We start from the raw sequence: 24,691 nt of genomic DNA on the forward strand, positions 1-24,691 counted from the left end.
AACTGTTCAACTGGTCAGAAATTTTAACAAACTGCTGTAGAAAAACACAGTCATTTAACATTTTGTCTTTGTGAAACATTAAAAGAGGAAAAAGTCCATGGATGGAGTTTTACAATGAGGGAAAGATTAGTCTTCCTTTGGTAAATCTCTCTCAAAATGTGGCTTATAGATATATTTTTTCTTTATAACCACCACCAAAACAAGTATGGATAACTATTTATGTATGAAATTTCTTCTGTTCAACTCATACATGTTCAATTTAGCTTAATATTTCATTTAATAAAGTCATCTCATATATTGCCTTCTCAGCAGATATGTCAGTTACACCAGACTTACAGGCTGTTTACAGCAAATGGGAAAATAAAGGACCAGGAAGAATACAACCTGATACCAATACCCAAAAGATCCTGCAGGATGGGCGCCAGAAATGGAGGGATAGATATGAGGACGAGATAAAACCTCAGACTCGAAGGTCATCTTATAAACAGAAGGCTATACCAACAGAAAATGTAATATTATAGAATTATGCAGCAAAATGCTGTAAAAAGTTAGTAGGCGTGTATTAAAGAGTTAATAAATGCAAAAAGAAAATAATAAAATCTTTTGTATGCAGTATAAACTCTTTCTGTTTTAATTAGTTGCAGGTTTAAATTTGGCATCAATGAAAATGAAATGGATATGTACAAATGATACATTATAGTTTAGACAGATCTAGAAGACACATACCTCTTAAATAAATGTTTTAAGTGTAGACATAAATTCTAAGTAAAAGTCCTTTGACTCATGCCATTTTCACGGATAATGCAAAGGAGTAGGCCCTGTAAGACCCCTTTTTGCCCCAAAATATAGCATTTTTACAAATTTGTTGAAATGTGAACTTTTAGCTATTTTTTGGAAAGAAGAATAATTATGTTCCATAAATATGAGCTATTTTTGACAATACACTGCACATGCATCAGGAACTAACATCATAAATTCATGCAAAATTACTGAAATCTTCACAATTTTAGTATTTGTGCTATTTTGAAGACGGTTTTTGTTTAAAATGGAAGTGGCCGCATTAGTGTTCAGTCTTTATATTTAAAATTATGTTGTATTTGATGATAATACATAACATATATAAAATTTGAGACTGAACACGAATGCGGCCACTTACATTTTAGACAAAAACCATATGAAAAGTGACGTGTTATGGCATATTTGATAGAGTTTTCATAATAAAGCTTGAATTTAAGAGTCTTAATGACCAAATCAGTTCAAATCTTCTACATAAATTAATTGAATCGACTGAAGTAGACACTTTAGCTTTTAAAAAATGTCAAAATTGTTTCATTAGATGTACTTCGAATTTTAGGCCAAAACTAGCCCTTACCGGACCTTCTTCTCCTTTGATTCTTTATTTTCTTATTAGTCATGAACAGATCACAAAAATTGTCATTTTGCAAACAACACTACTGATATATATCAGAAGCTTTAAGCAACAATTCTAGTATGAAGCACTTCCTTTTCTTTGTTATTAAAACATTAAAACATCTAGTGCACCAGAGATCAAAATAGACATTTCTGACAATTCTTCTATTTGTACCAAGTTGATAAGAATCAAACCAGGAATGACCAAACAATATTTTTTTGAAAATTGTAGTTTTATATGAATTATATAGTAAAAATTTTTGTGATGAATACAATTGGCAGTGCACTGTAGTTTTCCATGAAGTTGTTCTAACATCAACTTGAAATTTAGTACACATGTTCATTTTGATGTGAGTTTTGAAAATATATTCAAATTTGGGGTTTGATCCATATTTTGTAGCTCAATGATCAAGTTTGGTTTAAGGTAGCTAACCAAGAAGCCGTGGTCACATCAACTTGAAACTTTGTACTCATGTCCATTAGGTTGCGAATTTTAACAAAAATATATGCCAAATTAAGATTTTGACCAATAATATTTCTTGGTTCACTAAATATGGAAATAGTGTGAGTGCAAGTGGGGCATGGTGTCCTATGGAAATGTTTTCTTGTTTGAAATTGTCTTGGATGTTAAACCCATATCTCATTTTATTGATCAATCCATCAATCACTTTTTTTTTTTTACATAGCCCGTTATATTAAAAGATGAGAAAACCAAAATGTTGCATCCAACATGTTATTTGATACTTATTAAAAAAAGTATCATTTATCTACCAATAGACGTATTTACACTTGTATGCAAATTTGACCGCCATTACTTAAAATCACACAAGTTCCCATAAAATTTGACATCACAATTTAAAAAAAATTGACGTCATAATTAAAAAGTGATTGTTGCTTATGTAGAGCAGATCTAAGGTCATTCAGAGACAAAATTCAGTTAAATACCAAAAGTGTAAATAAGTATAGGGCTATTCCATTAAAATGTATGTGGGAGGGTAGGAAGGGAAGTTTAATTATTGAATGTGGGTCATGGGTCTTTTTTCAGTATGCGTCTATTACCATTATCATTTTATGCAAAATTATCTAAAAAATGGTTCTTGGTTGTAGGGATATTTTGAAAGTCCCTGCCTACCCTCCCACATACATTTTAATGGAATAACCCTTATTACTTGATAGGTGGGAAAGGTAGGAAGGTATATGAAATGAATCCAGATGTGATTTAAAAAAAACCATTTTCATCTAGGATCTTTTATTTTAGGTGAGTTATAATGTAATCACCCAGTTTAAGACAATGCCAACCATTACAGCAGACAGTTTTGTTACTACAAGGCCATTGATGGGACGCTGTTGTTCCTGTGTACCATACAGTCAGAAGGATTTTAGTGCATCAACACAAAATCATGGCATTAATAATATCCTGAATGTCACTAGTGGTGTGAGGTCAGTTGATTTAGATTTAGTGTATATACATGAGCTGCATGGGATAGAAATCGACCTTATGCAAGTGCATGTATACATGTACATGTATAACACTTTTGATTGATTTTGGAGCATTCAAATACGAAATAAGAAATGGATTTCGGTCAGTTTTGTAGGGTTCTTATATCAACTCAATTTTCAAACAGTTAAACTCACGTCAGACTCTGCATAGAGATTTGTTCAAACCCAAAATAGATTAACAGATGTATTGATATCGATTTGCATAAGGTAGATTTCTATCCTACACAACTCACATGTTAAAAATTGCTTGATGAACTATATATAATAGGATATAAAGTTGATGGGTTATAAATAAGACTAGCTACTTTTCTTAGTACAATTTTCTTGAATCAGTGTAGCTTACAACTTTATATTTATCGACCGATCAGATTTATTTATCTTGACTTCTATATAATTGTTGACCTGTATCTAAAATTAAATTGAAAAATCTAGACTTTATATTGGTGCTTTTAGATTACTTGCTGAAAAAATGATCTTTATTACATACTAGAACTAACAAAGACTGAATTATTTATATAAAAAGATATGTAGAGTATATTGGAATGAAACAACAACACAAAAAACATCAAGAGGTTATCAATTGGTCTATTATAATCTTAAATGTCTAATCCTGGTAAATGATAATGTATGAAAATATTGAATATAGTTAACAAAATAGATAAATTGAAGCAATCAACAATTTTGGACAAGGTTTACATGCTTTGGAAAACCAAAATTTAAATGGGCAAGTAAGGGAAAAAGATAATGTAGTATCAATATCTTAATTTACGAAATTTTAAATTTTGTAGACCCAAAGGATTTTTAGATAGAAGATTCAAGAAGTTAGCCTACACCTTTAGACGAAACACTTCACACAGATACAATGACATTTTGATGTTAGTGTTAACAGCTCCAAGGTATGAATCTAACTTGATGTTAGTGTTAACTGCTTCAAGGTATGAATCTAACTTGATGTTAAGTGTTAACTGCTCCAAGGTATGAATCTAACTTGATGTTAGTGTTAACTGCTTCAAGGTATGAATCTAACTTGATGTTAGTGTTAACTGCTTCAAGGTATGAATCTAACTTGATGTCAGTGTTAACTGCTTCAAGGTATGAATCTAACTTGATGTTAGTGTTAACTGCTCCAAGGTATGAATCTAACTTGATGTTAGTGTTAACTGATCCAAGGTATGAATCTAACTTGATGTTGTGTCTTATATTGTTTTTGAGATGCTAAATATAATTTTCATATATTTTGTTGGCAAGTAGCATAATGCATACCACATTATTCAACAAAATATAAATGTTCAGTGTTTTTATAGATGCAGATAATCAAATCACAAAAGTAAATTCCACCAAAAAGTCTTTTATTCAAAACACAAAAAAATAATATCAATGCAGGCTCAAGCTAGCAGGCGACTGGGGTGAAGAATTTGCTGTCCTCTCAGTCACTTCGTTTTGCCTGACCGTGAAAAGCAATATCGAGTCGCCCTGGTGTTCACAATAGTCACTTGCAGTCGCTTTCATCATCAAAAATTTTCGATTTTTTTCAAAGTGGATGAAACTGCAATTCTTCATTTTTTAGTAAACAATTTCAAAGATATAAATGATTTATTTCTTTAGAAAAGATGTTAAAGTATTGACTTCACAGATTGGTTGTATGTTATTTCAAAGAAACAATTTTCATGAGATATTTTCTTTCACTTCCAGTACTTGTTACTCGAGAGCGTATATCAAAACATTCTGATTTTCTAAATAAGTTTGTTGCTTCATTATAAAGGTGATAAAATTGCTTTTAGTTATGTTTCATCCATTTTTCATTAAAAGCGTCAAATTCCTTTCCAAATTGCTATTCAAACATTGTTTGTTTTCGTAAATTTTTCCTTGATCGCCATTAAAATATTTGCATGAACCACAGATCAGAGGCGGTTATTCAGCGGAAGCGGATCAGCTATGACCGAAATCTGTACGATAATAACTACAGACATATGAATGGAACAGCTGACAGAAGAAAAATGATCTCAAAGTGAAAATTACGCATTCCACATGCATCAACAGATTTTTGGTTCGATCTCCTTGCTAAATGTAGACATTTCAGCATATGCACTCTACATACTATAAATGATTGTTAAAGGCATAAACTGAAACAACTGTTACTTTTATTGTATTCTCATGTATAAATTGAACAATATAAAAAATAATTAAATGAATAGAATACATATGTCTCTTTATATTATGGTAAAAACCAAAATCGTAGCGGCGTGAGCAAATGAAACCATAATTGTAGCGGCGTGAGCAAATGAGCACTTCTGTTTTAAAGTCTCACCACTTCTCCCTATGACTCTGATGTCGTGTGAGCCCTGCAATGTAATTAATTCAGGCCTATGATAGCCACACTTTTATAGACAGGATTGCTGACTTTTAGCACCTATTCAATAGGCATATTGTAGGACAAAGTTAATAATTCAGACTTAAAGGCTAACAATTTGAGATTTGATGATGAAATCAAAGAATGCTCAAAATTCTTTTACATGTTTCAAAGTTCTAGTTTATGACATTAACAGGACACAGAACATAGGTGTTATTTATCATCATTGTTTGTATCACATTAATTTCAAGTTTTATGATCAGTTCCATTCTATAATATGTTTTTTATGATGGACCAATGATATTAGGTGTTGCATAAGCATTCACCCTTCTTAAATGTAAATAGAATATGATGCACCACCTCTTCATTTATGCTCTAGTGACTGACAAAAGATTGCATTTTTAGAAAATTTATCTGGTAACGTATCTGAAAAATAATGATTAGGTAAAGTCAATCAAAATACTGTTTTCAAATTTGCTTAGGTATGGTAAATCTATGTTCAACAGCTTTATTTGAATTTTACTGATGTGAACAAAAAATAATGAAAATATTGTAACCCATCTAAAGGAAGAATTTGGTTCCAAACTGATGGCAAAAATTCATTATATTTATGTTTATTGCTTAAGCATTTGATGTATATTTTAAATGCTCTTTTAAGTTTTGGTTTTAGCATTTTTGTATGTATATTTCCTTGCTTGTTTTACAACTGTTTTGTTGTTATTGATTGCCTTGTTTGTTTAAATTCTTCAAAAAAAAACCCCAGCTTTTATGAAAATCATCAAAATGGTTCAACAGAATTTTATTTGTGCATACATGTTTATCACATTATATATACATTCAAAGGGAAAAATCATATCTTTAAATTTGCAGTGTATGAAAAGGGATTTATATCTATTTATCCTCACAAAAAAACTTAGAAAAATGCATATATAAAACTATGAAATTACATAATAGAAAAAGGGCAAATACACTATTCAGTTACATAGTCGTGCCAGGTCATTTTGCAAAATTAATACATTGCACAAGTTCATGTTTTTCTCTGACTGTTTATGATGTCTTTACACTAAATCCATTGGATTTGGATGTGTACTGATTGATATTTTAGTCTTAGATGCATGATTTTTTTTATTAGTTGTTATTGGCTTTGAACTAGCTGTCAGTAACTGCAAGTACTCTCAGACCTGTACTTAGTATCTTTTTGTTGTGGGGATGTATAAGTACCCGGCCACGTCCACTCTGTGTTTTCGTTACTTGTTTTTGTGCTTTGTATCTATCTGATGAGTTAAGCCCTTTTCAACTGATTTTTATACGACCGCAAAAAAATTTTGTGGTCGTATATTGGTATGACGTTGGCGTCGTCGTCGTCGGCGTCGTCGTCGTCGTCGTCGTCCGAATACATATTGGTTTTCGCACTCTAACTTTAGTTTAAGTGAATGGATCTTTTTGAAATTTGACCATAAGGTTAAATACCACAAAAGGAAGGTTGGGATTGATTTTGGGGGTTATGGTACCAACAGTTAAGGAATTAGGGGCCAAAAAGGGGCCAAAAATGAGCATTTTCTAGTTTCCAGACAATAACTGTGGAACGGTGTATGGATCTCTCTGAAATTATACTACAAGTTTCCATACCACAAAGGGATGGTTAGGATTTGCTTTGGGGGGTTATGGCTCAAACCGTTTAGGAATTAGGGGCAAAAAAGGGGGGAAAACAAGGTTGTCCTGGTTAATGGACAAATACTTTAGTACAAAACATAATTTAAAGCAGTGTAAGGGAGATAAATCAAATACATCATTGAAATTATCTCCCTTACACTGCTTTTAAATTATGTATAAAGTAATGGTTAATGAACAATAAAGATAATCTAAAACAGTGTAAGGGAGGTAATCCAAATACAACGTTTTGGTTACTTCCCTTACACTGCTTTTAAATTATGTTTAAAGAAATGCATATTTATAAAGGAAGACCAGTAAAAATATCTGCAAATGTTTTCATCTTTTTTTTTTACAAAAAAATCCATATGAAAGATTTGACACTATATTTTTATTAATTCTATTATAAAATAGATTAAGTTAGCACTATGGTAAATTTAAATGGGTAATTATGGTTGCCAACTCCATTGGAAATTTGAATTGAGATTATGACCATATCTTGAGGGAAAGAATTTTTTTGGGGGAAAAAGGGGGGGGGGGGATAAAAAGAAATTGTGGGGGGCCAATTTTTTCTCATTTCAGATTTCAGAAATTAAAAAGAATTATTCTTCAAATATTATTTTTTTTTCAAATTTCAAATATTGAAAAATTTCAAGAAGTAATCTTTAATTGCACAGTATGGCGCATTAGATTTGTAAAATCTTTGATCACATTTATTTATTTGTTATGCCAAATCTAACAGTGTATTTAGATTTTTAATTTTGGGTCCAGTTTTCAAATTGGTCTACATTAATGTCCAAAGGGTCCAAAATTAAACTTTGTTTGATTTTAGCAAAAATTGAATATATGAGGTTCTTTGATATGCTGAATCTAAACATGTATTTAGATTTTTGATTTTTGGCCCAGTTTTCAAGTTGGTCCAAATTGGGGTCCAAAATTAAACTTTGTTTGATTTCAACAAAAATTGAATATATGGGGTTCTTTGATATGCTGAATCTAACCATGTATTTAAATTTTTTATTTGTGGACCCCGTTATCTAATTGGTTCATATTGAGGTCAAAAGGGTCCAAAATTAAACTTTGTTTGATTTCATCTAAAATTGAATTATTGGGGTTCTTTGATATTCCAAATCTAACCGTGTATTTAGGTTTTTAATTTTGGGTCCTGTTTTTTAAATTGGTCTACATTGAGGTCCAAAGGGTCCAAAATTAAACTTAGTTTGATTTTGACAAAAATTGAATTCTTGGGGTTCTTTGATTTGCTGAATCTAAACATGTGTTTAGATTTTTGATTATGGGCCCAGTTTTCAAGTTGGTCCAAGATAGGGTCCAGTATTTAAACTTTGTTTGATTTCAACAAAAATTGAATATATGGGGTTCTTTGATATGCTGAATCTAAACATGTATTTAGATTTTTGATTATGGGCCCAGTTTTCAAGTTGGTTCAAATTGGGGTCCAAAATTAAACTTTGTTTGATTTCAACAAAAATTGAATATATGAGGTTCTTTGATATGCTGAATCTAACCATGTATTTAGATTTTTTATTTGTAGGCCCCGCTATCAAATTGGTTCATATTGAGGTCAAAAGGGTCCAAAATTAAACTTTGTTTGATTTCATCAAAAATTGAATTATTGGGGTTCTTTGATATGCCAAATCTAACCGTGTTTTTAGATTTTTAATTTGGGTCCCGTTTTTTAAATTGGTCTTCATTGAGGTCCAAAGGGTCCAAAATTAAACTTAGTTTGATTTTAACAAAAATTGAATTCTTGGGGTTCTTTGATATGCTGAATCTAAACATGTGTTTAGATTTTTGATTATGGGCCCAGTTTTCAAGTTGGTCCAAGTTGGGGTCCAAAATTAAACTTTTTTTGATTTCAACAAAAATTGAATATATGGGGTTCTTTGATATGCTGAATCTAACCATGAATTTAGATTTTTTATTTGTGGGCCCCGCTATCAAATTGGTTCATATTGAGGTCAAAAGGGTCCAAAATTAAACTTTGTTTGATTTCATCAAAAATTGAATTATTGGGGTTCTTTGATATTCCAAATCTAACCGTGTATTTAGATTTTTAATTTTAAGTCCCGTTTTTTAAATTGGTCTACATTAAGGTCCAAAGGGTCCAAAATTAAACTTAGTTTGATTTTAGCAAAAATTGAATTCTTGGGGTTCTTTGATATGCTGAATCTAAACATGTGTTTAGATTTTTGATTATGGGCCCAGTTTTCAAGTTTGTCCAAGTTGGGGTCCAAAATTAAACTTTGTTTGATTTTAACATAAATTGAATATATGGGGTTCTTTGATATGCTGAATCTAACCATGTATTTTGATTTTGGACATTGGACCATAATAGGTAAATTAAAAAAATTCAAGTTCTTAGACCACATTCTTTCTGTGTCAGAAACCTATGCTGTGTCAAATATTTAATAACAATCCAAATTCAGAGCTGTATCAAGCTTAAATGTTGTGTCCATACTTGCCCCAACTGTTCAGGGTTCGACCTCTGCGGTCGTATCAAGCTGCGCCCCAGCGAAGCATTTTATTATAGTTTGTTCATATGTTGTACTGTTACACCATTGTCCCAGGTTAGGGGGAGGGTTGGGTGCCCGCTAACATGTTTAACCCCGCCACATTCTGTATGTGCCTGTCCCAAGTCATGAGCCTGTAATTCAGTGGTTGACATTTGTTTCTATATATCATATTTGTTTTTCGTTCATTATTTTGTACATAAATTAGGCCGTTAGTTTTCTCTCGTTTGAATTGTTTTACATTTGTCATTTCAGGGCCTTTTATAGCTGGTTATGCGGTATGGGCTTTGCTCATTATTGAAGGCTTGCGGTGACCTATAGTTGTTAATTTCTGTGTCATTTGGTCTCTTGTGGAGAGTTGTCTCATTGGCAATCATACCACATCTTCTTATTTTTATATTGGTGAGCTGGGTTAGCATGAACAGTTATTGTAGTGATTTTGCACCACTAGCAAGCATGGACAATGCAAGAGGTACTATGGGATGTTGCATAAAAACATGGTTAAGATTTCAAAGAGCCTTCCCTGGGTTCCATGTATGTTTTCACTATAAGATAGCTGTTGAAATATCTTTTTATGTTTTAGGGTTTCAGAAGCTGTGAAAATGAAAACAGAAAAAGGTAATAAGAAAAAGCCTAAAAATACAGATATGGTTTTGTTGCTAGTACTTTTTGTATTTAGAGAATAGAGAAATGTCCTTGATTTGCTGCATGTTACTGTGATTTTAATAATAAAAAAAATCCAAGTGTAATTATAAATTAAGATCAAACAGCAAAGTAAGACTGGATGTCAAATGTTTTTAAACTTTATAAAGAATTTTTAGTTATAAGGATTTTTATCGAGAATGAAAGTGTGAGAAAGAGACTTTTTTCTGGACAGTTGAAAGGAAGCCAAAGGCAAAATATACCTGTAATGTTGAATTTATATTTTGTAAAGAAATTTTGCAAATCAACTGAAAATTTCCCAATTATATTTCAGATGTGATAAAAAAGATACATTTTTTTTTTTTATGTTTTTTGGAAGAATTAAGTTCTTTTTCCATCTGTACTTCAATCAATAGATATTTTCTCAAAACAGCTTTTCATGCAATTTCTTTCCTATCACCTTGGGGGACTTTTGAAAAAGCAAAAGCATGATAGCTATAGGTATTTTTTGTCAAAAAAATATATGATAGGGTAGAAATTATTGCTATTCAAAATATATGAAAAGGGTGGTCTCTAAAAACACTGCAAAGGACCTCCTTTGTGCACAAAGGAGCACATTCTAGCACAAAGGACCATTTAATAAGAGCACAAAGGACATACAATTGTTTATATAATGGGGGAATAACATCATTTGCATACGAAAACAAATATTTATTTTTATTAAATACTGCATGAAATCTGTAGGTTAAAGATTTATGAAACCGTGTTCCAAAAGAGAGGCGAACCAGTACGGATATGCTTAAGACCACAGCATTTAAAAATTATCATGTATTGAAAATTTTATTATACATGTATATTTCAAATTTTACAAAACATGATCAAATAAATAAAAGGTTGACATTTTATTGGGAAAAATAGATCAAACATTGTTTGTCAAAATTTTAATTCCACAAATAGTACATGTAACTAACTGTATAATGAGGACTTGATTGTGCTTGCCTTGAAGAAAGGGGACTATTCTTTACAATTAATTATCAGTGTTAAAAAGCAATCTTTAAAAACAAGAAAACTCTTGTAATATGTATTTAAGTGATATTTGAAAATTAAACCAATGAAAACTTCAGATGTATGCAAAATCAATATAGATCACACATGGTGTGATCAAAGACATTGTCTACTGAAGTAAAAAAGGGCACCCATTTTACTCCAAATTTTATACGAAAGTATAAAATGAGAGAGTTCTTTTATTGACCAAAAAAAAAAAAAATTATTTTTGTTAGGAACATTAAAATTCGAAATAATATATGATTTTGTCAATCTATATATTTACTTGGTTATTTGATTATGTGTGAAATAAGTTAATACACAAATTTCAGAAAGTAAATTTCATGAACTACTTGTAAGAATAATCAAATCTATTTTGATATCAAATTTTCAGTTCAAATTGTGACCATTAAGTTATGAGGCGAATGAAATACAAATAAATAAATTGAGATGATGGGTATATGTCAATAAAAAACAACCATGAATGCATACTTTTTGTCAGTCCTCATAACAGTTTAAGATTCGCAAAGTGAGAAAATTCGGTAGATACTTTGTTTTTGTCCAGAATAAAATTTGATAATACAAAGTATATAATTCTGAAATACGGATTAAAAAATTTATGTTGATTCCATAACTTTAGAATTACCGTCATACCGATCCCTTTTGTTTCTTGTGAAACATTTTCTTCATTGCAATTATGATTCATAAAGTAAGAAAATGTCGATAGATACTTTATTTTTGCCCAGAATAAATTTTGATAAAACAAAGTGAATATTGACATTTCTGAACTACTGAATATTTAATTACAATTTAAAAATTTGCAAACATTAGCTATGACATAAACCGGATATAGAGTGGGTTCTGAACCAGCCTGATGATTTCACCAAGTCATCCATGTTAAAAATCGCAATTTTCATGATGTAAAATTTTTTGAAAACATTTTTCTTCAGAAATAACATTATTTTCTTGCAGATAAGGGAATTAAAGGTCCTTTGTGCTCTTATTAAACTCCTTTGTGGCCTTTGTGCTACATTGTGCTCATTTGTGCACAAAGGAGGTCCTTTGCAGTGCTTTAGAGACCCTGAAAAGGGTGGGGTATTGGATATCTCAGCTGCTCACCCCTATCATAAAAGGATTAAAGTTAGTCCCCAATTCCCTTGCAAAAATGTGTGATTACTATGTCAAAATTTTTGCTGTAACCTTAAATATTTTTGTATAGATTGAATCATTACAGTTCGAAATAATAGTATCCAAACATTTAATTTATTTTCCCAGTAACATCAACAAAAAGAAAAGAAAAGATAGAGAAAAACCCTGCAGAAATATTAAAAGTGATGAAAGCTTCTATATCAAACAGACTGCTAAAGTAAGTATTGCACTAGTATATTTAACCCAACCAGCCCCATACCTCTGCAAAAAAAAGATAAAACAACAAAAGACTTCTATACTCATATATGCTATAAAAATGAATATTAATGATAGAAGGGTCAGTTTTTAAAGGAGCGTAGGATTTTGTGCAAATTTATATCGGAGAACCATAGATTACTGCAAATTTGTTATATCTGCTTTCAGAATAGAATAATGATAACTAAAACAAATATGTACCAGAAATTATGGAGCTCATCAGGTAGCACCTGTCACAAACTATTATTATATATGAATAGATGGAGATATGTAGTATACATCTGTGAGATACAAAATATATGTTTTAATTTTTTTAACTTAAAGAAATGAGGTGGTTAATTTTAAAAACTCAATTTAGTCAAGGTCTTTACCATTTTGCAGATGATCAAGAATGGTATGAATACTTTTATAGATGATTTAAGAAATGAAAATAACAACAGCACAGCAAATAGTACTTTGACAGAATTTATTGGATTTGTATTTGACATACATTTTTGTACTTATATATATGCCAAAACTGACACGTATTGCTATAGCAGTTTTCACTCTTTCTAGAATGGTTTTTACCATAAGATTGATAATGTGATATGAAAATATGAATGACATCGACTTGACTTTAAGTATCATGTTAATATGGGATAATTTTCTTCTTTTTTTCAGGATAACTGCTTGGGTGTTGTTAAAGATTTTATCTGTGATGTTAAATGGTGTTCATGTACACAAAAATCAAATGGTTGTAATAAAGAAAGCCTCACAGGTAATTAGATAGCTGATAAGCATTATAGTTCATTTATCTTATTAATAGATATAAGAATCCCGAACGGGGCAGGTGCACTCGACTCCAATCTTAATTGACTAGGATTTTCAGTTTTCCTACCGAAGGTCAGTGGTTCTCTCCGGGCACTCTGGATCAATTGATAGATATAAGATCCCTGAAAAGGAAAATTAATTTTAGAGAAATCAAAATTAAAAGTGGATTTAAGAATGCTGTAGTAAAAAAAAATTTTATATAGATACCTGAATTTAAATGTTTCATTCGAAAATTGAAACACAATAAACCTGCAATTTTATTTGCCAGTAATTTAATATACAAACATTACAGAATAAATTAAGCATCATTGTAAAATTGGGCTTTTATGGCCATTTCTTCCAACTTCCACAAGTTAGGGTGAACTAGGCAAATTTTATCCTGTGTCAAGATTGCACGTTTATGGCTGTGAAAAAAGCTCCAAAAACCATGATTTTGTGAAATTCAACCTGAAAAATTTGCTGGTTTTAGATTTTGAATTTTCCCAAGGGAGACAATTGTAAACAATTATGCCAATCAAAATGGGTTTTTCATGTGATCACGCTTTCATCTCCTGAATATTGACAGCATTGTTAATTTGAATTGTGTTTGGAATTTTCAGTTGGTGTGTTGGAATTAAGAAAATCATAATAATTTTGGATGAATTATCTCTTGCGAAATGGTTTTTACTTTCCCAAAGAAGAAAAAATATAATTGCTGGTACCTAGATACCTGGAAGATAAAAGTTGAATTCAGTAGCTGGTTGACAAAATCACATTGCTTCTACCTAGAAAGTCTGCATCAGAAGCTTCAAAGTTGATCTCCTTGCTCAGAATGAACCTAAACAATTTATATTCTTACTGTGATTTAAAGTTCTTTCCAGTACTTGAATATCCTTGTTGAGTCTTTACTTTTCAAAACTGACTTCTATAGATGATGGGGAAACACATTTTTAGCCTACTTTTCCTTCTAGATATTTACAGTGTATCAGCTTTTAAAATGTTTTGTATAAATACATTTGTTGTAGAGAGGGATTCCAATGATCTACTTACCATTACATCTAAGCCATCTAGACTATATTTTAGTGACATTTATCTTGTGGAACTATGATATAAAAGCACCTTTTGTGGCAGCTGGGGACAACCTTAATATCCCAGTGTTCAAGTAAGTCAGACTTTTACTTTAAAAAGATTTATTTGAAATTGTATGTGGTGATTGTTAGTGTTGTGTCTTTAGTAATTTTTTCACATCATGGATTTGTAATTTCAATTTATTTTCTACTCTTACTTGTTGAGATGCTTTTTTGATATAGCAACATTATGATTCCAAGGAACAATTAGTTTAAACTGTATTTCTTACCAATACTGAAATATTAAAATAGGTAGATGTGGTATAATTGCCAATGACCCAACTGTTTAACAGAGAAAAAAGGAAGAGGATGTTAGCAACGATAGGCATGACATTCAACAATTAGCAAAAACCATTCTGAATAGTAAGCTTTAAAAGGCATGTGAAACAATTCAAAAGAGAAAACCAACTGTCGAATATATACTAAAAACTATTAATTAAATCAAATGTAGCAGATAGCAATCAATGCCAAACCACTGTTTCAACTATTTCAACTGAAACTTATACATCCCTAACTTGAAAATTACCATTGAAAATGTTGAAAATTGTATTTTTTTTGTCTGTATCAATTCATTCAAAACTGAATTTAATGCACTTGTTTTGTATTAAAAAAAGATCTCTGACTTGATTTATGCCCTTGTGAATGTTAACGATTGTAAACATATGCCTTGTGTAAGCCCTATCTTTTGTAGTAAATTCTGCATTAGTTTGTTGAAAATTACTAGCAATAGGAATGTCTCTTGTGGTTTTATGGTTGTTGTTTTTATATTGATGTATACGCCATATCTTCTTCAAGTCATGATCATATTTTTTCAGTTTAATCTTACGTGGATTGGGAGGATTTTTCATCAGGAGAAAACTGGACAAAGTTGCAGGAAAAAAAGACACTATATACAGAGCTGTGCTACATACTGTAAGTTGAATTGTTAGTAAATGCAAGCAGTTCCTATCAATTTTGTTTTAAAAGATAGTAGAAAACAACAATTTTCTGAAGGAGAACTATAAAAGTAAGAAGATATGGTATGATTGCCAATGAAAAAACTCTCCACCAAAGACCAAATGAGTTCAGCAAACTAATAAAACTGTAAAGGATATCTACTTATTTTACAAATATTAACAATTCTACTAACAATCAATTTTGGATATATTGAAGGTGAATTGCCTTGGTGATTTTGTGGTAGTGTGCTCACCACAAATATATAAGTCCACTAGAACACACCTGCAACATCGTGGGACCATGACTCAGCATGACTTTATCAAATGACAATAGGAATACTAAAAATCCTGGCTGAAAATAAAGCGTAGGTACTGGTGCACAGTTTTCTTTCCTTTCAAAATCTTTCTGTTTGTATCCCTCCTGGTGTTCTTACTATAACCGGAAACTACTTGTAGATATATTTTTTGCTGAATGATTGAATTTAGTAGTGTCAAACCCTGTAAAATGACGAAGTTCAAGTGTGATTATGACCTGTGTATAAAGCTAATCCTAAATACAGTTTGGTGGTGCGCCTGACATGCAGAGGTGGAAAGTACAGATTAGGTAACATGTAACATGTGACATATAGGTATCGGATTCAATCAACCCGGAACTTGTTACTTATTGGTAATATTAATTATATGGAAAACAAAAGGGCCTGGAATTGTGTAATTTTTAATAAACACCATTGTCCTATATTAGTTATATATAAAGATGAATTCTTTGATTTGTTGTTTTTACGTCATGCCAGCTAACAAACTGGACCTTGTTATTTAGTAGTATAGATATGTTGATACTCATTCATGTCTAACCAAGACTGAATAATGGTTTTGAGTGATATACAGCAAAACAGAAAGCTTTTATCAGTAAGAGCAGTCTTTGATTGGCTCATATGAAAGAAAAATGTGTTAAGATTTGATAACATGTCTATTGGTTTACTGTAATCATATAGGTTAGCATAGTAATTCACACTTAATGTTGGTGTAGTATAACGCAGGTTTTGTTTTCTTGTTCATAACATGTCAGTAAATTTTCCTCCTGACTTTGTGCACAAGATTGCAAACTGGAGGTTAAGCATTCAACCATTTAAAAGTAGGTATGCCCTTCATGAAACCCAAAATCAATAAATTTTGAAATTTTTTTTAAGTTTGCTTTTTTGTCTTCTTGTTTATAGATACCATTATAAGAAAAAAAAAATGTGTTGTGTTCAATTTTAAACAGACAAATATTTTACCTAACTTATTTAAAATAAGAAGATGAGGTATGAGTGCCAATGAGACAACTATCTTACAATGTCCAAATGACCTGAATTTAAGCAACACTATGTCACCTCTTGGCCTTCAACAATGAGCAAAACCCATATCTCAAAGTAAGTTATAAAAGGCCCAACGTGAAAAATGTGAAACAATTCTCTGGGACTGTGCTGTAAGAACACAGATATATACTTAGTGCCTGGAACAAAAAAGTTTATTTTCTGTTTGATGTGGTAGTGTTTTACTCATTGTATATATTTCTATGCCTCCTTCTGATTTCCCTTTATTCATAATATTAATTTGTATTCTTTATATATGTCGTTATTAATTTACAACTCAAAATGAAATATTTTCATATCTATTCTTTATGTATGTTGTTATTAATTTACAAGTAATGATAAAAGACTCAAAAGATTCTAAAACACTATGGAAATGTATTCACAGTCTAAATCCATCTAACTCATCAAAACCACATGAACTTATTACAACTGGAGACCATAAAAAAATAAAAAATAAATAAATAAATAAAATAAATAATTATTTTATTATAGTGTCACATATTTGATCAGACAATATATATATATACAACAATTCATAATAAAAACAGAGATCAAATATCCAGCCTTTGAATAGGCTTATGAGACACTTTAAAACATATCAGGCAACTGTACATTTATATAAAAAATATATATCCTTATAAAATGCAAAAATAATTACTGGTTTATCACATTAAGTAAACTGTTTTTAAAATATTTACTAGTAAAAGTTTCAATTAATATTAGATAGACGATATTGATAAAAAGGATTACAAATTAAAAACATTAGCAATGGTTAAAAGGAAAAAAAAAATTTGCCAAAAGACGGAATAAACTACTTTCAAAAACAAATAAAAAGACAATCATTTCTAGGGCAACAAAAATAATTTAAATGTGATTAATATTAAATAAATGGATCTAGATAAAAGATATGTACTAAAAAGTAACAATAGTAACCATAATATAGAGACTTTAAAAATATAACTATGAAAAAATATATAATATGTTAACATTCAAATAAATTTATTTCTTCTCTGATAAAAATTGAAAAGTGCGTATGATAATGAGGATTGCATGTCTTTACATTTCATAAGACTGATAAATTGACTGTCAATATCTAGAGTATCAAAGTTTCTATAAAGTTTTTGGCTCGAGAAAATAAATTATATCTTAAGTCATCATACATAGTGCAGTTCATTAGAAAATGTTTTTCGTTTACTATGATGTCATTCGGACAGAATTTACAACTTCTTTCATTAACTGGTATAAAACTACAGATCATAAAGAAATTGCTAATGCATTCAATAATTATTTCACCTCATGTGTTGAAAAATTAAGGCATAGCAGGGCACCAAGCAACTCAAATTTTAATACTCTGACAAACTATGTACAAATGAAATTCTTGAAAAAAAGGCACAATAAATTCATCATTCCCTCAGTAAAAGTTTCAGAACTATTTGATGAAATAATTAAACTGGATGTTAAGACATCTTCTGGTTCTAACAATATAGGTCCAAAGATTTTAAAACTGAGTGCTCCTTTCATAGCATCTTCCTTAACATACATTTTTAATCAAATGATTGATACTAGTATTTATCCATCTGTTTTAAAAAATGCCAAGGTAGCTCCAATTTTCAAATCTGGTGAAAAAAACGTAGTTAGCAATTACAGACCAATATCTGTTTTGCCAACATTATTAAAATTAATAGAGAGACGTGCATCTAAACATCTGTATAATTATATATTTGACAAAGTTTCAAATTTTACACCCTTCCCAGTCTGGTTTTAGACCTAACCATTCATGTCAAACTGCCCTCATTAATATCATTGATAAATGGCTACATGAAATGAATAATGAAAATATCAATTTGGCAGTCCTCCTGGATTTTAAGAAAGCTTTTGATGTTGTTGATCATGAAATTTTATGTAAAAAACTTCAAATTTATGGCTTCCATGAAGATACTGTTGATTTTTTTAAATCATATTTGAGTGAAAGAAAGTCCATATAAATAATCAGTTTTCTGATAAAAAATTTATAAATTTTGGTGTTCCGCAGGGCTCAATACTTGGTCCCATTTTGTTTGTTTTGTACATAAATAACCTTCCATTACACATCAAAAACTGCCATACAGACTTGTATGCTGATGACACAACTATGTATACATCAGGAAAGACTCGAAAGAGTATTGCTGATATGCAATTAAAAGTACATGATGATCTCCAATGTGTTGAAAAATGGTGTCATGAAAATAACATGTTCATATATTTGGATAAGATGAAATGTATGGTTATAGGTACAAGACAAAGGCTGCGTTTAAATCAAGCAGAACCAGTTCTAACTATTGAGAATAATATTCTTCAAAAATCATCAATTGAAAAACTTTTAGGTGTTAGAATTGACTCTAATCTGTCCTGGACAGGCCATGTTAATTACTTATGTTCATCAATATCATCTAGACTTCATTTACTCTCTAAAATCAAGAAATTACTAAATATTGATTCAAGAAAATTATTTCATAATGGTTATATTCTCCCACTGATAGATTATTGTTGTATTATTTGAGTGGTTGTGCTAAAAATGAGCTTGTCAGAATAATTAAATTGCAGAAAAGGGAAGCAAGACTTATTCTAGATGCTGATCCACTTTCATCATCAGCTTAGTGACACTGTTTAAACAGTTTGGGTGGATGACAGTAGAGAACAGAATCTCTTACCACAAATCTGTTTTGATGCAGGAATGCGTCTTGCAAAAATTTACAAGTTCCAAAAGCCAAAACAGAGCTGTATAAGAAATCTTTTATATATTCAGGATCTATTTTATGGAATAACTTACCAATATCCCTGAAAAAATCAACCTCAAGTACAAGCTCATTCAAAAAAGATTTAAAAAATTACTTGTTGGAACATTAAGAAGCTGTGTAATTTTATAGGCATAATAATTTTCACACACTTACTCAAACTTAAGATATTGGTGAGGTAATTTGAATGTTGCCAATACTATATGAATTTGTAATTTTTACCTGTTTTGAAAATTGCATATTTCATAAAAAAAATTTATTTCATTTTTTCATATATGTGTGTTTGTTTCATATTTTGTTATTGTTTGTTATATTTCATTGTATTTCATGAGGGCCTCAGGGAAGATTAGTTTTATAGCTAACTGTGTAACCCTCTATAAATAAAGAATTATTATTATTATTATTATTACAACTCAGAATGAAATATTTTCATATTTAAATTCTGATTCTTACTTACTTGTCATTTCATTTTCTTTGAAAAAGTATTTTAAAAGATGCTAATTATTTTGACTAACCTTGTGTATAAAATTCAATGTTATAAATGCATGCACTTAATTATATTTAATTGTTTACAGTATATGCAAGAAATACTCAAGAGTGGAGAAGACTTAGAATTCTTCATAGAAGGTGGAAGAACAAGGTCAGGGAGAGCTTATCATCCAAAAGGAGGCTTACTGTCTGTTGTCATGGACACACTACATGATGGTTTGTTAATAACTGCTTTTCCAGAAATAATTGTATAAATATTTTGTTGATGGAAGGTGATTTTTCAAAAGGTTTGGACTAGTTATTATGCCCCACCTATGATAGTAGAGGGGCATTAGGTTTTTCGGTCTGTGCGTTCGTTAGTTCGTCCAGACATTCGTTCGTCCATCTGTTTGTCTGTCCCGCTTCAGGTTTAAGTTTTTGGTCAAGGTAATTTTTGATGAAGTTGAAGTCCAATCAACTTGAAACTTAGTACACATGTTCCCTATGATATGATCTTTCTAATTTTAATACCAAATTAGAGTTTTGACCCCAATTTCACGGTCCACTGAACATAGAAAATGATAGTGCGAGTGGGGCATCCGTGTACTATGGACACATTCTTGTTTTTATTGTTTAATAATGACTATTTCTTTTCTGAATAATTTTACTATGTGTCCCACATAAAATGCATCTTGTAAAATTTTTTATTAGATAAATATGAAGGCAAAAAAGGGGAAAAATTTGCATTGATATGAAGGGTAACCCTTTCTGTTTAATTACCATATAAAAAAAAACTGATTAAAAATACTGTAAATTCAGAAATTATTACGAGGTTTTTATTATTGCGAATAATGCTACTGGGTGAGTATCACAATAATAAGAACTAGCATTCGGATATCTGATACATATATCTGTATGCATATTTTCCAGAAATCGCAATAATTAGTCTCATATTTATGTCCTTTATTCAAAAATCGCAATAATAAATGCATGCAATAATTTCTGAATTTACAGTTTCCAATCATTTACAGGGTTAATAGAAGATGCATACATGGTACCAATCAGTATTAATTATGAGAAGATTCTGGATGGAAACTATTGTAATGAAGAAATGGTAGGTTAAGATTTGAGAAATAAATTACATCATACAAAGGTATAATTATAACATGTACACCACAGATGTGTTGGTTGTATAAATTTGTGTTAACTTCAGACCCTTTTAGCATTAGTCAAATTTAGCTCTATAAAATTGAAATGACTTCAACATTATATGAATAGATGATATTAAAGATTTCCTAGGCTATATGTTGATGTGAAAGTTGATTCTGTCTTAATATTACACACTTTCCACAGAACTATATAACAAAATCCTGGGGAGTATATTGTATTTCACTTATCTGTGTAAATAAGTATTTCCTATAGAATGGAAAATGCATAAAATAAACTATGTGACTAAGGGCTGTTCCAGAAGAAAAAGTATGGGAGGATCGGATGGCAGTGCTAATAAATTTGCATGCCTGTTGGGTGCAAAATCATTTTGAAAATTATCCATGGTGAGTCATAAATTGAATCAATTTTGTGCATTGTGGGGTTTCTCCTTCATTGGAAATTCATGAAAACTTTTCAAATAATGTTTTATGATGGTGTTACAAAAAATAATTAAAATTAGAAGCTGTTGTTCTGATGTTTGAGTGCCAGACTCAATCATTTCAGATATTTTCTGTCTACCAGAAGTGTAATCGTCCTTGAGTTATCTCCCTTGACCCTTGTTGGTGTGTGGCTCAGTGGTTAAGACCATTGGCTACAGTACTGAAGGTCCCGGGTTCAATCTTGACTCTCGGTGTTGGAAATTTCAGTACATTAGAAGGGTGATTTTCTGCCAGCATGGACGTTGCCCTCCCCCTTAGTTATAGTTCCTCGACGTTGCCAAGTGGGATTTTGGAAGATGTTAGGAGATGGTTATCAAGTGAACCTGGCCTGGAAAACCAAAAAGATGTAACAATAGATAGAAAGAGAAATGTTCATTAGTTTAACCTAGAGTTCTGATGAATATTTTCTTGGGTAAAAACGACTTGTAAAATAGGGGGGGGGGATGAGTTGTAACAGTTGATTAACTAATTAATTAAGGATAAGGAGAGCTTCACCACCATTCTCTTTGCCTTGTTTCTTCCTTTGTCCACTCTTAAAGGTTTAGTAGAATGGTGATAAATTTGAAAGGACTTTCACTAGGGGGACCCCTGCCAATTTTTTTTTAAAAAGGGGGTTGGTGGGAATTCTAGGGAACACCCTGCCCATAGGCTATTCTCGAATTATGTATTTCACTGGAAAAGATTATCAATTACGCACTCTATACTCTCTTATGTCGTCATTTACGTGATAGAAGGCACACTGTATCCCTACACCTTTCAAGCATCTTCAGGATCATCATTCTGCAGGGTAGTCTAGAAATAGTTTATGTTCCGTAGGTACATAATCTCAATGTCCCGTACGACTGAAGTGAGGGTGACCAACTAATTAGAGTTTAATTTCCCGAATATTTCGTGCAGTATAGCATCAACTTTTTCACCCATTCCCTCATCATGTATTAGAAGTGACGATGCCTACATTTTTTGTCACATGGTGATGAGAGACACATGACAGATATGACTAACTACTGGATCTGGGAACTGGCGTATTTCAAATATTTTATCATGCCATGGGATACCAAGGACCAAAATTAAATTATTTTTCCTGTTGTATAACCTATCTCATACTTTTTTTTTTCTTTTTTGCCAGACCAAATTAACTTTAGTTTTTCCATCCTGCTCCCTCTTTCCTAAATTTTAGAGGAGAAAAAAATTTTCATGCTGGAGTAGAAATGTGGACTGCTTGCTTTATGGCCATAAACATTCAAAATATAATTACTCAAAAATAAAAATTAACCAATCAAAATAGAATTTTTCAAAGTAATATGCTCTGAACAAGAATTTTTTAATAACACAGAGAAAAAGATTGACAGAGAGGCCAAGCATTGCAGACATTTTAACCCCAAAAACCTGAGACTACAGTTGGGGCAAAAAGAACTCCCTTGAAAAGCTAATAGTAATATATTTTGCTCCTGTGGGTTAGCATATCCTACCATGCATGCAGGAAACTTTATTAGATGTCAAAAATAAGTTGTACCATTGTATACTTTCCATCAGATTAAATGAAATCACATTAATTGCAACATTTATACAAAATTCTCAGAAATGGTCCTGAATATGTGTAACTGTCATGTGTTCCATGTTTGCCATGTGTTCTGATTCTTAATAGGGAAAGGTGTAATAACACCTGAGTAAACATCCAATAAAACTGATACCTCCTTTCAAAATTCTTTGACCTGACAATTAAAACCAGCCTGATGTAAGTTTTTGCCCTATATTCCAACTTTATGCTAAAGTATGTGTCAATGAAAAAAATCCTCAAAGTCACACATAATGAGTTCCTAGTAATTTAAATAATAATTAAATATCACTGATTTCTTTCAGAACTCACCATTTGAACTCATGATTTGTAAAATTAAGGATTTAGTGCTCATATCAACATTATTATTAAACCTAATTCATAGTCCTTATATCCTATTGTAAATAAACTCCTGGGAAAATATTGTGTAGCAATGCCAGTGGTATCCATGTTTGAATGAAACATAAATCATAAGTGAAATAAAACTTTTATTATATATATATTCATCACTGATTTGACCCTTGGGGAATCTACTCAGCTAAAAAATGTAAATGTTTGCTCCATGCCTAAACCAAGAGCCTATGTGCATACTGAAAAGTAGCTAAGTATAGACCCCTGGCTTGACATCACACCAATCCAATTGGAACAATGGTTCCAAATAAATGTGTGAGGCTATCATGCCTATGAGGCTATCATGCCTATGAGGCTATCATGCCTATGAGGCTATTATGCCTATGAGGCTATCATGCCTATGAGGCTATGATCAAGCCTATAATGAGGTGATGAGGAAGCCTATAAGGAGGCTATGAGGAAGCCTAGTAGTGTTGATGTTGAATTGGTGTTGGAATGAATCTGTATGAAATTTGAAAGTTTATCCCCAGAAATTCTTGGGGGATGAGTGCAATTTTGAAACAAACAGTGATAAAATTTCATAAATGTCCATAACACAGATGGTAACAGCTGAGTGTCCCCAAGGATTTGTAAGTAAGGGAGGGGGTACCTTTGATAAAGCCACGAGAAAATATCATTGAAGCAAAGCTAAAAGTAAACATATAATAATAACACATTTATGAAATCATTAGTCAAACAATATCATACAGAAACTTCTTGTGAAAACATGCATATGAACAATTTGAAAATGAGCATTCCCTTAAATTCTACCTAACCTACTTTGAGCTGTTTTATAGATGCTGGTGTTACCCTAATGAATCTGATGTAACTATCTGAAAACCAGCCCTCTCATGTTTTTATCAAATGATCTGCCATTTTTGCCTTACCAGCACTAGTAGCTGCCCCAATTCTAAAGCTATGACCATTGAATTGCAGCATTTAAGAATTAAACATTTTTTTCTTCAATTTTATGCATGGTGGGTTAGCATGGGTATATTTACCACTTTTATTTTGTGCATGGTGGGGGTAGTAGGTAATTAAAGTTAATGCATAGTGGGTGCAAAAAAAATGCTTCTGCATTAGATTGGATTTTAGTACAAGTCAAATTTTGTGATTCCCCT

General features: G+C 31.2%; 1 protein-coding gene across 7 annotated transcripts in view; it reads left to right on the top strand.

Moving 5' to 3' along the window:
• LOC127733120 (glycerol-3-phosphate acyltransferase 1, mitochondrial-like) overlaps positions 1 to 24,691 on the top strand; it is a 54,361-nt gene that overhangs the window by 3,726 nt on the left and 25,944 nt on the right. For 4 of the 7 annotated variants that reach the window (XM_052242422.1, XM_052242426.1, XM_052242419.1 and 1 more), the window contains exons 2-11: positions 310 to 509; positions 2,669 to 2,850; positions 3,699 to 3,806; positions 10,025 to 10,059; positions 12,403 to 12,493; positions 13,192 to 13,288; positions 14,346 to 14,482; positions 15,263 to 15,359; positions 20,084 to 20,213; positions 21,008 to 21,090. In XM_052242422.1, the coding sequence (XP_052098382.1) occupies positions 315 to 509; positions 2,669 to 2,850; positions 3,699 to 3,806; positions 10,025 to 10,059; positions 12,403 to 12,493; positions 13,192 to 13,288; positions 14,346 to 14,482; positions 15,263 to 15,359; positions 20,084 to 20,213; positions 21,008 to 21,090 (1,155 nt within the window). In that variant the 5' untranslated portion in view covers positions 310 to 314. The remainder of the gene's footprint in view (positions 1 to 309; positions 510 to 2,668; positions 2,851 to 3,698; positions 3,807 to 10,024; positions 10,060 to 12,402; positions 12,494 to 13,191; positions 13,289 to 14,345; positions 14,483 to 15,262; positions 15,360 to 20,083; positions 20,214 to 21,007; positions 21,091 to 24,691) is intronic. The other 3 variants (XM_052242423.1, XM_052242424.1, XM_052242420.1) reach the window with 1 other exon arrangement.

The sequence above is a fragment of the Mytilus californianus genome, unplaced genomic scaffold, assembly GCF_021869535.1.
Source record: "Mytilus californianus isolate M0D057914Y unplaced genomic scaffold, xbMytCali1.0.p SCAF_3, whole genome shotgun sequence".
NCBI classification, from domain to species: domain Eukaryota; kingdom Metazoa; phylum Mollusca; class Bivalvia; order Mytilida; family Mytilidae; genus Mytilus; species Mytilus californianus.